The following is a 15,377-nucleotide window of genomic DNA, read 5'->3' as shown; positions in this document are numbered from 1 at the left end:
CAACACATCGGTGTTCGAAATTAAAAGTTGGATACCAATATACCAATACGTCACTGCAAATGATAATAGCAATGGAGAAAGGGTACTAGTAATTTGACAGCAGCTGTATTCAATAATTAGCTTCTTATAACTTAAAAACGAGTAAAAATATTATTAAAGCGCAAAATAAAAAAAATACATCAGGGTTTAGAAATTTCGTGGTTAAGCGAAACATTCCATTCGAAGAAAGTAATGTGCGCTTCTGATGAATGTCGCCGAAGAAACTTTCTTAGGCTTTGATATTGAATAAAAGCATAATTGAATCCATCTGTATCAAAAGTCTTTGTGTTTCATTAGATAAAAGAAAAACTTTAAACTTCACTTGTAAATTTTTTGAATAATGAACTTCTCAAAGCTGGGTAAAATTTTCGCATTGAATGATACGAGAGAACAAACTTAATTTTAATAAATAGTAACAAAAAAGATACCTTAATTTTTAATTGAATGACCAGAAGGGAGAAAAATAGAAAATTTTTCAAAAAATTATATGTTTGTCCGCAGTTTCGCCGACATTTCAAATTTCTCCCCTCCCCCTTTTATTACATCAAAAAACATGATTGAAACTGAAAAACGGGGGGGGGGGGGGGTTGCAGGACTTTCGTGTCAGCGAAAGTGGGGAGACACCAAATTATACGAACATTTATGTCAATTAAATAGATGTGCCTCTAACCGGTCTACCTAGGGGCTATAAAAGAGTCAGCTAAAGGAAAAGGATCGGAGGGGGGGAGGGGTGATTAATATAAACACTGCAGAAAGTGTGCAGTATCTCTATCTGGTTTAAACCATTAACACTTACTGGGGAGTGAAAATTACTGTATTATTGAAAGAAGATAATGTATTTGTAAATGGCATTCAACTTCTTGCTTTTCTAACAGTAAGTATTACTTTCAGCAGGGAAATAACGCATAAGCCAGGTGTGAAAGTATTGTCACTGATTCGCACTTATTTCATTATCAAAGGTAGTTACGCTGTTTTATAGATTAGTCGTAGTGTGTAAGAACTATTAATATATATATTTGATTTTTATTGATGTTTAATATTTATGAAAAATTCAGGTTATAGATTTTTACAATTAAAGAGTTTTGTAATTGTAGAAAACACAAAATAATGAAATTAGCACGTAAATTTTAAATTGAATAAAAAATATCAATCGTCATCAAACTCATATTGCTCGAAATATAGAATAGCATAGCGTTGTGAGTTCATTGCTCAATAGTGAGCTCAATTGCGTTGCAGTTGATTGCTAATAACAGAATTAAAAGTTTCCATATTTTTTAAAATCTTTTTGGCTAAGTTTATTCGAGAGAAAATTCCTAAATACTGTAGCAAATAAACAACCCATCAACCCTTCATAAAAAGGCTTCCCAGAACGGGAACCAATACTTGATCAAGAAACAAATCTAAGTAATGGAGTTTTATAGATTTTTTTTTTTTTTTTTGCCATTAAAACATTCACCTCTTTCACTTATTACTGAGAATTTAGCAACATTTATTTAAAATAATTTTCTCCAGAAATTAAAAAAGAAATACTAAGTGACATCGAAATAATGCAACTATATATAAACCATGATGTGCAAAAAAAAAGCTAATGTACAAGTTCTCAGGTCACTCATCTTTTCACGAGTTCCGGAGAGTTATATATTTTTAAGGATTTTCCAGAAATAATGTCTTGTTTCAAAGGGAGGGGAGGTCGTGAAGTTGTGACAGTTAGAGACAGGGGGTGGGAGGGGCTAAAGAAGTCTGACATCAATCATTTTTGTAATGAGAGTATTCTTACGAAAAACAGTGTGACATGTGACAAGGAGAGGGAAGAGCTATGGTTAAATGTGACCTTTTATGCAAAGGGTGGGGGAGGTGTTGAGGTGTGACATCATTTATAAACAGCACCTTATTATTTGTTTTTGAAAAGTGAGTGGATATAATCTTTTAAAACACACACATAATTCTTAAACTATAGACATTACATAAGAAATTGTGTTTTCATTTTAATCAAAAGGTTGTAAGACAAAAAATAATAGAGAAATTTAGACTATTTACCTTTTCGGTAATCCAAATTTGGCTTCCTATTTGGTGCTTTTGTTGTGGAGGAAATTTCCCCAACACTTGCATTGTTTAACAGGAATAGAAAAGGTCCAGAGGTATTCCTATCTATCGATGGAAGCACAGACGCCAAATTTGACGAAGAATCAACAGGCGGTGAAGATGTTGACCATTGTGGTATGGGTACTGATATAGTAGTCATATCCATTTGGTCTTTTGATGTTGATGACTTCTGAGTACTCGCATCTGGACCGTTTAGTATTGAAAATGATGTTGAGCTGGAAGAAGGTGAAGGAGTACTCCTTCCTGGATTTTGCAAAAATATTTGGGGTCTAAACACTTGTAGAGGCCTATTCACCTGAAGCGGACTAACAGGTATTGCAACTCCAACTGGCCATCCTCCGTTAGATGCTGGTAAGTTTATACCAGGACGAAATGGAAAAGGAGATAAAATGATGGGTCGTTGGGGCGGCACTGGACGTCTTGTAGGACCAATAGATGTCCATGTAACCAATTGCATTGGTGGACTGTTTGTGGCAATCGACGGCCTTCTTGTTGTAGTTGCTGTAGGTCGTCTTGTAGTCGTAGTTGTCGTCACGCGCGTTGTTGCTGCTGTTGTAAAAGCTGTAGTTCTTTTAGTTGTTGTTGGAGTTTGTGTTGTTGGGTCCTGCCTATCGATGATTTTGTTTGTATCACCGTAGAAACCTTGGTCGTAAGGTTCGTCAATATGAAGTGATGGGTCATAATCATACTGGCAACATGTGCCAAATATGAAGCCGTCGACGCAAGTACCCATAAGGGTTCCATTATGATTAATACAGTCCCATTTGAAAGTGCAGACGCCTTTCCTTCCGCTAGGATCTGTGCAAGGCTTTTTAGATATTTTCAATGCCTTACCTGCAATACAAATTTTAGCTATTACTGAATGAAATACTTTTAATACATGTTCTAGAGCGATAATAATCCAAAATTTATTTTTTATTAATCCAAAAAAAAAAAAAAAATCGCAGACCGGTGTTTTTTTTTTAATATGATAATAACAAAAATAAAAAAAATAAAACTTGGCTTGGTGTTGAACAGTATAAGATTTACGCGTTGTGAGATCTTTTAGAAGAGATTTTTTTTTTTAAATCTGGAAGAGCAAAAGTCTCTGAAGACTGGTACCGGGCAAATTTTTCTGCGGACCATTTACGATCTAACAACCCATCGGTTAAGAATCACTGACCAAATATTCATTATTTTCTCTTCTTGACAGAAAGTACGTTATTTTCAAAAATAGGAGTAGAAATATGGAACAGGTACCTTCAGAATATTTGAAAACTCATACGTTATTCAATCGGCATACGTAACATTTTTGGCGGATAATTTAGTGTGAAGCACATTCTCTATGGTGTTTTCCTTGAAAATTCTTGCAGCAGTGTAATATAAACTGAAAACACTTTTTAAGGTTCAAATTTCTTGACAGTTATATAAAAAAATCGGTTACCCTAACTGTCCATCAATACCTGACGAGGTGTCCCAAGGAAAAATGTTTAAAATTTTGGACATAATTATCATATTTGGAGTATAACATTTCCAACGTTTAATACAAAACTATATATGATTAATATTAATTAAGGTGAAAGCTTATTTGATTAAAAAATACAATTACTACACTAATTAGGGTTAGTTAGTAGTTAAGGGGCGTATCCGTTTCATAAAAATTTTCCATAATTTTTCATTTCTCGTACTGAATTTCTTGACACAATAACGGTGCAGTTTTTTATATTTTCAAATAAAAATGTCTAGTCTGAATTCTTATTTGGTTTCCCTAGCAAGAAAGGAGAGTCGAAATTTAATGCGTTAAAGAAATTCGATAAGCATAGCATAAGAATATGATCACATAGATAAAAGTAAACAAATTAAGCTCGTGAGTTCGTATGTTACCTTGTCTTCCAGTTATAACAGTTTCAAGTATGCGATCGTATTTTGCTTTTTAGGAAATTCCTTAGTCAAGAAATGAGGGATGCCATATCCCCTATGTTATATTTAATGACCTCAAGAATTTTTGGTTACATTCTGAACCTAACGAACGTATCTTATTTAGAAACACTTGATCAAATGAATAAAACTTGTCTAATAAAAATGATTTTTCGGCTCTAAATTTATTCATTTATTTATTTATTTTTGAACACATTAAAAAAATAAAAAATAAATAAAAAGTTGGCGTATACAGACCATATTTAAAAACCTGTTTACTAACAATAATAACGGTATAAATAAAGTATTGCGAAGAAATGTTTTTAAAAATCAATATGCTTAAGTGTAACTTTTTTGGGCTAATTACCGAACATTTTTTAAAAAGTTTCTTCTTCATATCAAAGTACTTTGTTAGACTTTCAGCTTATGCAGCAGGAAAAAAAATGATGTTAAAGACTCTACCGTTACTAATTTTAATTTTTCAAAAAAAAAAAAAAAAAGCTTTTAACAAAAGTTCAGTTTACGCACTGATATGATCATTGGCTGCTGATTTTATTTTTTAAAATTATTTTGAATGTATTCAATACAATACTCTTATGACTACTTTTAATTGAATTTGAAAAGTATTTTGGGTTTAATATATTTCTTGATATTACGTACTTAGGAACTGACACTTCGATCCCTAGATGCATTTTATGGAATCCAGACACTGCACTTTAACTCAGATTGGGGATTAATCAGTCTGGAATAGTCAGCACTGAGGTGGAAAGTCCTCTGAGAAGGCATTAGCCTCTAGCACGATACAGCTATTCCAGACTGGACGATCTACATTAAGAGGTGAGATTGCAGCATCTGAATGTCATATCGAGATGCCTGTGTATCGCCCCCCCCCTCCCCCCGAGCAGAAAAAAAAACAAAATTTAGTGTCGCTTGAAAGCTTTTGATTTGAATATTTTAAATATAAAAAAACTGAAAAAATATTATTATTTTTAAGGTTTTAGGGTACCAAATCCTCTCAATTACAGAGTAAAAATTGAAAAAGAAAATGAAGCCACACATTACCTCGTCTATCTGAGTGCCTAATTGTGATATTACGTTCTTCTGCAGAAACCAAGAGCAGTATGACTAGGCAGAAGGAAACACACCATAGACCCATCTGATCCTGAAATGTTTTAAACATACGTTCAATATTAGCAACATTTACAAAAATTATTGCTCAAAAGAATACCGAGTATTGGTTTTAGGCTAGCGGGCTATCGTGTTGTGAATTAGAGTCATCTGAATCATTTAACTCAGTTTGCTAAAACTCCTGAAACCACGTGTTTTAGTCACGAACACAAATTGTGTCGTCTGCATGAATCTACTTTTTTAGAATTTTTTTGAAACGTTTTATTGCATGTTCTCCTGTAAGAACAAGAGTTGTTCCGGTAAACTTTTTCTAAATCAGCATGCGTGCATAGCACCGATGGTGTAGTATTTCCGCTTTGTTTTATTACTGCATTCTGTAATATGACAAGGCATATTTATTAAAAATATACTTAGTGCGTTTGAAATTCAAAAACATTAAATATGAGAAATAGCTATTTGATTTCGTTCATAAATATCACTATCCATACTGTAAAAACGTGAACAGTTTTTTTGGAAAATCCTTCAGATAAATGGTACCTGAAAGGAAGCCTCCCCCCCCTTCCCTTAATTACCAAGGAGACTCCACAAGAACGGCCTCCCAAAAGAAGAAAAAAATAGCCGTCAAAACATCCCCCCCCCCTTAAAAATTTCAAAGGCGCAGTCTGTGCCATGATCCCTTTCTAAGTGATCTCCCTGTGAAAGATTGTATTAAAGTCAATTTCCGCAAATTAATTTTAATTGCTTCGTATTGACGTTGGTTTAATATGTCTGTCTGTGAGTAAAGGGACTGACTCAACAAAATACATTTGCTTACAATTTGTGATGAATCTATTTTTTGTACCCTCCAATTTACTCTCCTTTGGCACTTTCACATCGACTGCAGTTTCTCTTTTTTTTTTTTTTTTTTTTTTTTTGCAGTTTAGAGAATCATTCTTTTGTATAACAACTATTTCAATAGCTTTGATGTTTTCTATGATGTTTTTTGAGCCTGTTTCTACTGACTCAAAATGGGTCTCTTTTCGCCCATATTGCATTTTTAGAAAACCGAAGAAGTTACTGTGCTGAACGAAAGCCCCCCCCCCCCAAAAAAAAAACATTAAGGATGGAAATACCACGAAGATCCCTCTCCGGGGTGTTCCCTTGTAAAAAGGAGAAACATGCTTTTTAAATCGACCCCCTCCCTAAAAATTTCAGTGGCGCATTCTACGCCATGACCCTTCCCCCGAGGGGGCCTCCGAATGAACCAAAAGAATCAGTAAAATGCTCTAGCCCTTGGACGTAGTAGGGCTCAAATTATAGGGAGTGGCACGAAACAAATTTTAAACCATAATAGAGCTCAAATTTTTCGAAATTGCAGGCTTAAAAGTGTTGTCTTCAGTTATTTTTGGTCAAATAGAAAAGAGGGCTCGGATTATATCTTGGGAAGTTTTTGAAACTGAAGCCATAAAAACGTTTAATCCAACCTTTAATAATGCAAAGAATGGGGGAGGGGATTAGGTCTCTTCCTAGAAAAAAATTTCGAAGCAATAAAATGTATAGACTATTTTCGAAGTTAGGAACAAGTAGTCTTCGAATTTTCCTTGGAATTCTTTTGAAATTGAAGTCTTAAAATTGTTTAGACCGACTTTTGGTGTAAATGTAAGAGCTCTTATAGTTATTGAAATTTCAAATTTTAAATCAAATATTTTTATGCGAAAAATAAGCAAATTAATTCGCATCAGAAAAAAATGCTTATCTAAACCGACAATTTATTTCTACCAAAGATCTGTTTCTTACTTAAAAATTTAACCTGATTAACAATCATTTCGTTATCTATGCCAATAACGAAAAAATTACATGCAGTTCAAATTATGAAATTAAAAATCTACGACATTTTCAAGATCCACTTCGGGAAAAAATATTGCCCTTAATTGACAGTAGCTGAGTGTTTTCTGCTTCATTAAGAATTTTAAATGATTTTTTTTAATTGAATTATTAGAAATTATAGACTTTTTTCATTTGCATTATAAAAATGCTGGTAATTTTTGTAGATACTTGGTTTGGGGGAGAAAACATTACATTTAAAAGAAAAAAAAATAATGTTCTTTAAAAAAAGCTGGAAATTTAGTTCACAATTTCGACTTAATGAAGTTTTTCCATCGCCTCTCGCAGTCGACTGGTGAAGCATATTCAGTTTTAAAACATTACGTTTGAATATTAATCACTAGTAGTTTTAAACCACTTAGTATATTCTGCTTTTTTGGGTAGGGGGATTTTTTATTAGTTTCAATGTATTTAAAATCCGTTTGAATAAGGAAGCATGCTTACGATTGCAACTTGCTTATTAACAGTAAAATGCTTTTCAATTTCCCTTTGAATACATTTAAATTAAATTAATGGTTTTCTTCATTCGTGCTTTCAAAATCTTGGTAATTGTCGTAACTACTAGGTTTAAGTGCATAAACTCTAAAGTTGAAGAATAATTTCAGTTTTTTTTTCTTTTTAAATTAGTAAAACTTAAGTTCAAATCACCACTTCATGATTTTTGACCACAAACACCCCACTGGGCTACTAAAACCTGATTCAGTAACAAAAAACACTATTGAATGTCAACCCTTGCTAGTGACATAAGCAGTTTTACTCCCCAAAAGAATTGGCCATTTTCTTTCGAACGTTGTGTAATGTTTACATATATTTCTTTAAAAATCACCGCCTCAGAAAACCGGTAAGATACTGTTTCAGTTGCATTTACAAAAAATAGAGAATTTAAAAATCATTGAAAACTTTCAATTTTAATTCGTTAAATATTGAGGAGTGCACAAGAAATATATTGTTGAATTTACATACACTCACCCCACCACTTACGTTACGAAAACCATTTTTACAAGTTAAGAGTTAGCCATAAATGCATTTAAAAAAACATGAAAAACAATTTTAAATATTTAGCCTAATCATATTTCATTTCGCTAAAGAGAAACATGCTTCAAATTCTTACCTCCGAGATTCAAGTTTTTATCCATATGTGTACAGATCTCCCATTACATAACCAAGCGAATTTTTTCAATCCAAGCGTCACCAAGTTTTGAACAGAAACAGAAAGGAATTCTACAATCGAAGACAAAGATATCGAATGCCATCGAGGATCAGATGGAATCCGTTGTTGCATTTAGGGCATAGATTCCAACCATGTTATAGCCCTCGACACCTACAAGCTAAACATTTAAAGGTAGCTTTTGAAGATCGGCATATTTCAATTTGACCCAAGTAATCTTTGGGGTGGAACACTAGCTGCTGTAGCGTCACGGACGTTGCTTGGAAAGTTTGTTGGGCGTGTCACGGATGTGGACGCAAGTTACTGGACAATAGATTGGGAATGCGTACGGATCTATGTAGCAGAATATATTTCGTGACATCGTTTTGCTTTCCTTTTGTGACTCCAAAGGGAAGCTTCTTAGCGTGGAGAGTTTTGTCAGTTTTGTTGATATGCTAGGACTGTTTCTGCTCTCCATGAGAAACTATAAAATGGCACATCCACTTTGTTGGCGAGTTTTATTTCCATTCTGCTTAATTTCTTGAAACGTAAGGAATAAGTATTTTATGTGGTAGCTAAATTATTCTTTTGTAAGCCAAAATAATCGTTACTGAATGGAAATAATGAGTATTTCATTAATTTACCTGTCTTCAACATAACCCCCGCTGTTTTTAAAGTAGTTTATCGAGGGGTATTTTTAGTGAATGAATTTCACATTTCGTTGCAAAACATACATCCATAACCTATAAGATATTGACATATTTAACTTTATCGATACATATAAATAAAATTTATGTGGGTGGCCTTTCACCCCAGTAGAATTAAATTTCTGCATTCGAACTTATTTTTTGACTTGCATGTATTTTTTTATGCTTATGTATATCATTTACGATACTTTTTCTGTTGTCTTTGTATTAATAAATACTACAAAAAACTTTGAAAAAACCTTCTTTTTTAACTTGCTAAATTTCGTTGAGGACATAAGTGGTGGTAAGAGTAGTGATTTTAAAATGCGTATTTGTTTGATAAATAGTTTCACACTTAGTTACATCTAAAAGAATAAAAGTGAATCAACTCACTTTTCAAAAGATAAATACGTAATTACAAATAGAATCTGAATACATGTATTTTTTGCCCTTAAATTTGCATTTTATATGACATAATAAAATGCTTTACACGGAGATAGACCAATATTACAATGCACGACACATACCCCCCCCCCCCTCCCTCCCCAGTTAAGGTAATACAGTGCTATGAACTATTTTCCTTAAGTCATAGTTAACCAGTTCATTCTCAAAAAAAAAAAGGAATTTGAAGATTAAAAGTCATCTACGGGACGTAGAAAGAAGATTTGTTATTTTAACTCTTCAATTTTCAGAACCCCTATAGCAAGGGTTCTCTAGCTTTCAGCCCCCTCGCCAACCTTTGGACACTCATGTGAGGTCACTAGGGCCTGATTACCGCACAGGCCTACTAGACCGGGACCTGGGGCCCCTTCTTCCTAAGGAGGACCAAATTACGTAAAGAATTATGCATTGCATTACAAATATACAAAAAATACACACATTTTAATAATAATAGCCTTCAGGGGGCCTCCAAAATATTGTGGGCCTTGGAACTTACGTTTAGTTAGTCGGGCCCTGGAGGTCACGCATGCACCACGACGCCTCTCACCACACGCGGGGGGGGGGGGGGAGGGCACTTAAGGTGGTCAATACAAGTAGTAAAATCGGAATTTGAAACTGAAGCTGGTAATTAAATGAAAATATACATTAGGTTTGTTTGCTAACAAAGTTTAATATTACTACACATAACATTTTTTTAACATCGATGCACATATAATCAAAGAAGTAACACCGAAACGACTTGAAGTAATTAAAGATCTAGGAGAGAATGACATGCAATAAGAGTCGCTTTGACATCATCAAGGGGAGGTCTGTTAATGTTTGTCATTGTAAGTTTTTAACTACTAGGTTTAAACTCTTACAAAGCGCATTTCTGGTTACTTTTAATGCCTTGTTCAATATTTTGAATACTTTAAGAATGGAAATGCCGAAAATCAAAATTTGAAAAAACGGGGGAAGAAAACTGCACTAAAAACCTAAACAAAAAAAAAAGTATAGGAGCGATAAGGTCGAAAGCATTTACATGTGACCACAAATTCAAGTAAATTATAGTTAGTTTTACTTTTATATTTTAGACCTTAGAGCCCCCTTCTGAAATTTTTTTACACCCCCCAAGGGACGTGTCCACCAGGTTTAGAAACCCTGACCTGTTTAATTCGTGCTGTAACTGGAGTGCTAGGACATGTGTTATGATTTGAGCAAACGATTATTACTTTTCAGCGTTGAAATCATTGGTGGTCCGCTGTTTCGAGAAAAAAAAAAAAATTAAGACCACCATGGAATAGAGTTCAATAGTTCACGGGACCAGGAGTTAATCACTGTCAATTCCAAAATTCTATATTTATATTTTTAAAATGTTATTTTTACATTTACAGCAATTTTGTTTTGTTGAATTTGAATTGAAGTCAATTAGTTACATTATGAATATTTTGTCAAAAAAAAAAAAAAAAAAGTTAGTGAAATGGTGGTAAACTTATGTAGAAAAATATTTCAAGACCACATTTCGTGTTAAGTGTACCAGTCATTCTGCATACTGGTCCACAGAACCAGTTACTTTGTTGAAGGATTTCCAATGCGTCTTTAATAGTTTCTTATTTTGAACGTTGTACAAATTTTAAATCTTCTCACTGTTATTCTAAGCAGATTCTTGAATCTAACCAATAATATTTATTGGGCAATCGAGGTTGTTTTTTTGACTTTACTTTACTGTAGCTAGAATTGTTTTATTCACTTTGGGAGTGGTAAATAGAGAGTCACATAATCAAAACAAGCACTGAACAATATTTTTTTTTATTTGTGATTCCATCCATTTGTGTGTTTATATTATGTCCAAAAAATTTTTAAGCAATAGGGTTTCCTAATTGATTTTACTTTGTCTTGTCTTGGCGTTTGTTTTATTTGCTTTCTGACTGATTGCGAGTCACTTGACTCCATACTTTATGTAGCGAGTGAATTTTTGGGAAGGTAATGCTATGCTTCGGTGGCCTGATTGGATCTTTTTCACCAATCTTGAATTTAAGCTTTCTGCAAAATTAAAACTTTTCGACATTCGGAGTAACTAGAGCGTAGACATTCAAAGGAAAAAAAAGAACGTTGGACAAATTAACAAATATATATATATATATATATATATATATATATATATATATATATATATATATATATATATATATATATATATATATATATATATATATATATATATGTATATATGTGTGTGTGTGGTTAAAAACCTTCCGTTAGAAAGAAACATTTTTTCCCTCACACTTTCCTTATTTTCTGTGCGAATATTAGCAATATATATGAATAATCTATATGTAAAGGCAACTGTTAGCTTGGAATATTGCATTTACAAGGAACTGCCTACCATTCAATAAGTGCCGACACATAGTCTTAGTCTTCTTTTCATTATGTAACTTCTTTTCTTAAATTTTATTTTAACTTACATGGGTTTGTTTTAACATGTTTTATTTTCTAACACCGGTTGAATGCGACGAGCCCCTTTCTTGTTGGCTCATTCTTCGACAATGTTTTCGTACAAATAAATGAATGGGTCTCTAGAAGAATGGCATATGTTACAAGTTAAAAAAAAAAAATACTGCAGGCTGCAGGGACTAGACAAAGAAATCGAAGAATATTAATGGAGATGAAGTGCAACATATGCCCATCTTCCACAATAAAATCGGATAGTAACAATAACACTGTTTCAATTTTGTAAAAAATGTATTATTTTTTGTTCTATTTCCACAAAACACCAATAATGACAGATTATTAACATATACCCTTCCTCGAGAGACCCATTCAATTATTTTATTAATTCATACTTTTCTACCTGATTGTTATAAACCAAAAAAAAAAAAAAAAATGATGACTTCAAACTTGCGACCATAAAAAACAACATTGAAAATTAAAGTTCTGAAGCGCTTTTATGAACAAATTAATCCATAAAACTCATATTTCGTCGAGTATTATTTGGCGTTAGAATGAAATGTCGCCAAACTTTTTGTCACATTTGCATTAAGTACGCATCGTTGCAATCTTTATTATCTGCATTAAGGGTCACTTCTTTCAGAAAAACCTTTAGTTGGTACGCGTGAATAAATGCCTAAAACATATTAAAATATGTGAACTCACTGTGAAAAATTGTCAAGCGTAAGAAAAGGAAGAAAGTTTCCAGACAAGTTGGGAAAATAAATGAAGACTACTTGCGTTTATGAAAAGCTGAATGATTAATTTATAAAAAAACTTACTTTGTTTGCTTTGCTGGTTTGGTCCAGAATACAACACTTTTATGTGTTTCATTGATCATTACACATACAATTAAAGAAAAATTCGAAGTTATCGTATTTTGGTTGAGAGTTAACAACCTTAAGTTAAAAGTTACGGGGTGGGGGGAACCTTCTTTTTGCGTCATTATCGCAAAAATACGTTGATATTTTCAAAATCTGATGTGTTGATGAACAAGTGATGTATTTTTTATTTTTACTGAGCTCTTATAGCAAATATATCAGAAATAATTCTTAAATAAATTTTCTGCATTTTTCTGTTTTCTTTTTGGAGTGAAAAAGTAGTAAAAGTTATTTTGAACAAGATAGGGTTTATTTCTGTTTTTTTTTAACTTCCCGAATACAAATAATTTGACTGCACCATCTTGTTAAACTGTATCATTTTTTAAAATGCATACTTTTTTTTGGAAATTTTTGTTTTTTCTTCTTTATTTTTTTAGTCTAGAGTCAACTATATTCGTAAAGTTCATTCATTCGCTCAAAAATGATTTTTTTTCTTCAGTTTTTTTAAAGTGCATTACAAAGTTTTGGCTATACAAATATGATTCTATAAAGACAACCCATGCTGATTTTAAATATAATGCGAATGTTTATTTCAAGCTTAGGGAACTTTCTATAGATGGTGCTTTTAAATTAAATATTTAAACCAAAATACACAACGTGAGCTATAACCTAACACATTTAGACCGGGATCCCTCACCCTTTTTCGTTATTCATTACTAACAAGCTAATTTTCCGTTAGTAGCTTCATTTTGTCGAGACTCCCAACATTAGCCCGTACAAAAATTTTGTAAGTGGTAGCTAACAGGGGGAATAAGGACATAAGTTGTTGATTTGACGGTTATCAAATATTTATAACTAACTGTTTTTTTTTTTATAATTCTCATAATAATTATCTAAATTAGCCGAAAAAAAAATGTCCTACAAAATGCACGATGCACTATTTACGAAGACATGAAATATAATTACTAACCAGTTGAATTTCTTTTTGTCAGTTAGTTAATATTTATATAATTTAAGACACACATTGTCCTACGAATTGCGTGGTATGTTTTTCTGGTCCGGCACTCCAAAGTTGTAGTACAAATCCCAAATACAAAAATAATTACTATCAAGTTGAATCTTTGCGAGTAGTTTCGTTTCAATGAGACGCCCAACAGTTTCCTTTGCAAAAAGGCTCGATTGTGGTAACTAAGAAGAGCAGCAGGTATATAATATGTTGATTTGATGATAATAAAAAAAATTATTACTAACTGGTTTTTTTTTAATTTTCAAAATAATTATTGATATTAGTTGAAAAAATATTTGTCCGACAAAGTTCAAGATTTTATCAACGAGGTCCCCATTTTCTAACATGTATCATTAACGAGTTCATGAAATATAATTAATAAACCAGCTGAATTTTATTTGATAAGTTAGTTAATATTTACATGATTTAACACCCACATTGTCCTACAAATTGCGTGGTACGTTTTGCCGATCCTCCAATGTAATTTGAAATTCATACAACTGAAAATAGATTCATTCACTACATTTTGCTATTGGAAATTAGTTATATTAGTACGCATGCGCACATAATTGTTTACTGTGTATTAGGTATTGGAGGTCAACCATAACCGTGCTAAGTTATTTTATGTTGACCACGTGTTTATCGCTCTGAAATAATTTCAATTACTTTTTGAGTTGTTAAAAAATAATGGAGTGTTTTTAATGCAATATATTGTGCGACAACCTTCGCTTTCGAGAGAAGCGCGAAGAAATCAAGAAATTTTCTCAAGATATTTTGCTTTCTTGTCGAAATTTTCTATCAGCTCAAAAGCGTCTTAATCACAAACATTGTAATGTCGTACTACCGGAAAATTGGAATGACGACATAATCAGGCATCATTCCTCTTGCTATAAAGTATTTAGAGTGAAATCAAAATATTTATGTTACGAAAGGTAAGTCGATTGACTATTTTTTCATTTTATTTTAAAAATATACGAAAAAATAATTTATTAAGTAGAAATTTTCACGAAATTATGTAAAAAAAGTTGGAGTATTTCAATGATAAAATTATTGCTATTTTTTAAAACAATCATTTTAGTAAGTACATTATACTTTACATATTTTTCTAAAAAATTTGAGAGTATAATGCATATAACAGTAAAATTAGGCCAAAAAATGGCCAAACTTAAACAAAAAAAAAAAAAAATGTTAAAACCTGTTTTAAATTACTTCTTACCCTTCCAGCAAAAAGGAGCAGAAAGTCCCAGCACATTGCGCGTCGGGTTTTACGGGGAAAAGGGGGGGGGGGGGGTGAAAAAATCCTGTTTTTGAATAAAAATAATTTCTACTACTTAAAAAAAATACTTAAAACTCGCAGAAACCACACTCTGTAATAATAAAAATCATAAACTCTCACAGAAAAAAAATATAATTAATTGGAGTGCACAGACCGGGGGGGGGGAGGAGGCATGGCGCAAATTGCGTCATTGGAATTTTTAAGGCAGTTTTTTCAGGGGGTATTTCTTTCTTTTTTGAGGGCTTTTATTCTGAATGGGTACTCCGTCACACTTAAGGGGTGCGCCCATCGCTTGTGGGTTTAATTTTTTTTAATGTTATTACAGATTTAGATACCACAAACGAACAAAATGAAGAAAATACTGATGAAGATGAGAGTGATACTAGCAGCGACGATGGCGAATATTTGTCTGATGAGTCAGATGAAAATAAATTTATTTTTTGTGTAAGAGTATTTATTTTTTTTATATATAAGATAATAAAGTTGATTTATTTCAATCAATACA

At 32.5% G+C, this 15,377-nt stretch overlaps 1 protein-coding gene across 1 annotated transcript in view; it reads right to left on the bottom strand.

Moving 5' to 3' along the window:
- LOC129220900 (serine proteinase stubble-like) overlaps positions 1–14,848 on the bottom strand; it is a 35,672-nt gene extending 20,824 nt beyond the window's left edge. Inside the window, exons 1-3 of the mRNA XM_054855334.1 lie at positions 14,813–14,848; positions 5,101–5,200; positions 2,077–2,976 (exon numbers count right to left, since the gene is read on the bottom strand). Coding sequence (XP_054711309.1) covers positions 2,077–2,976; positions 5,101–5,200; positions 14,813–14,848 — 1,036 coding nt within the window. The remainder of the gene's footprint in view (positions 1–2,076; positions 2,977–5,100; positions 5,201–14,812) is intronic.
- Positions 14,849–15,377: the final 529 nt, after the last annotated feature.

Source organism: Uloborus diversus, chromosome 4, assembly GCF_026930045.1.
Source record: "Uloborus diversus isolate 005 chromosome 4, Udiv.v.3.1, whole genome shotgun sequence".
NCBI classification, from domain to species: domain Eukaryota; kingdom Metazoa; phylum Arthropoda; class Arachnida; order Araneae; family Uloboridae; genus Uloborus; species Uloborus diversus.
Note: the sequence above shows the minus strand (reverse complement) of the source record. Positions and strands in the feature narration are given on the sequence as shown.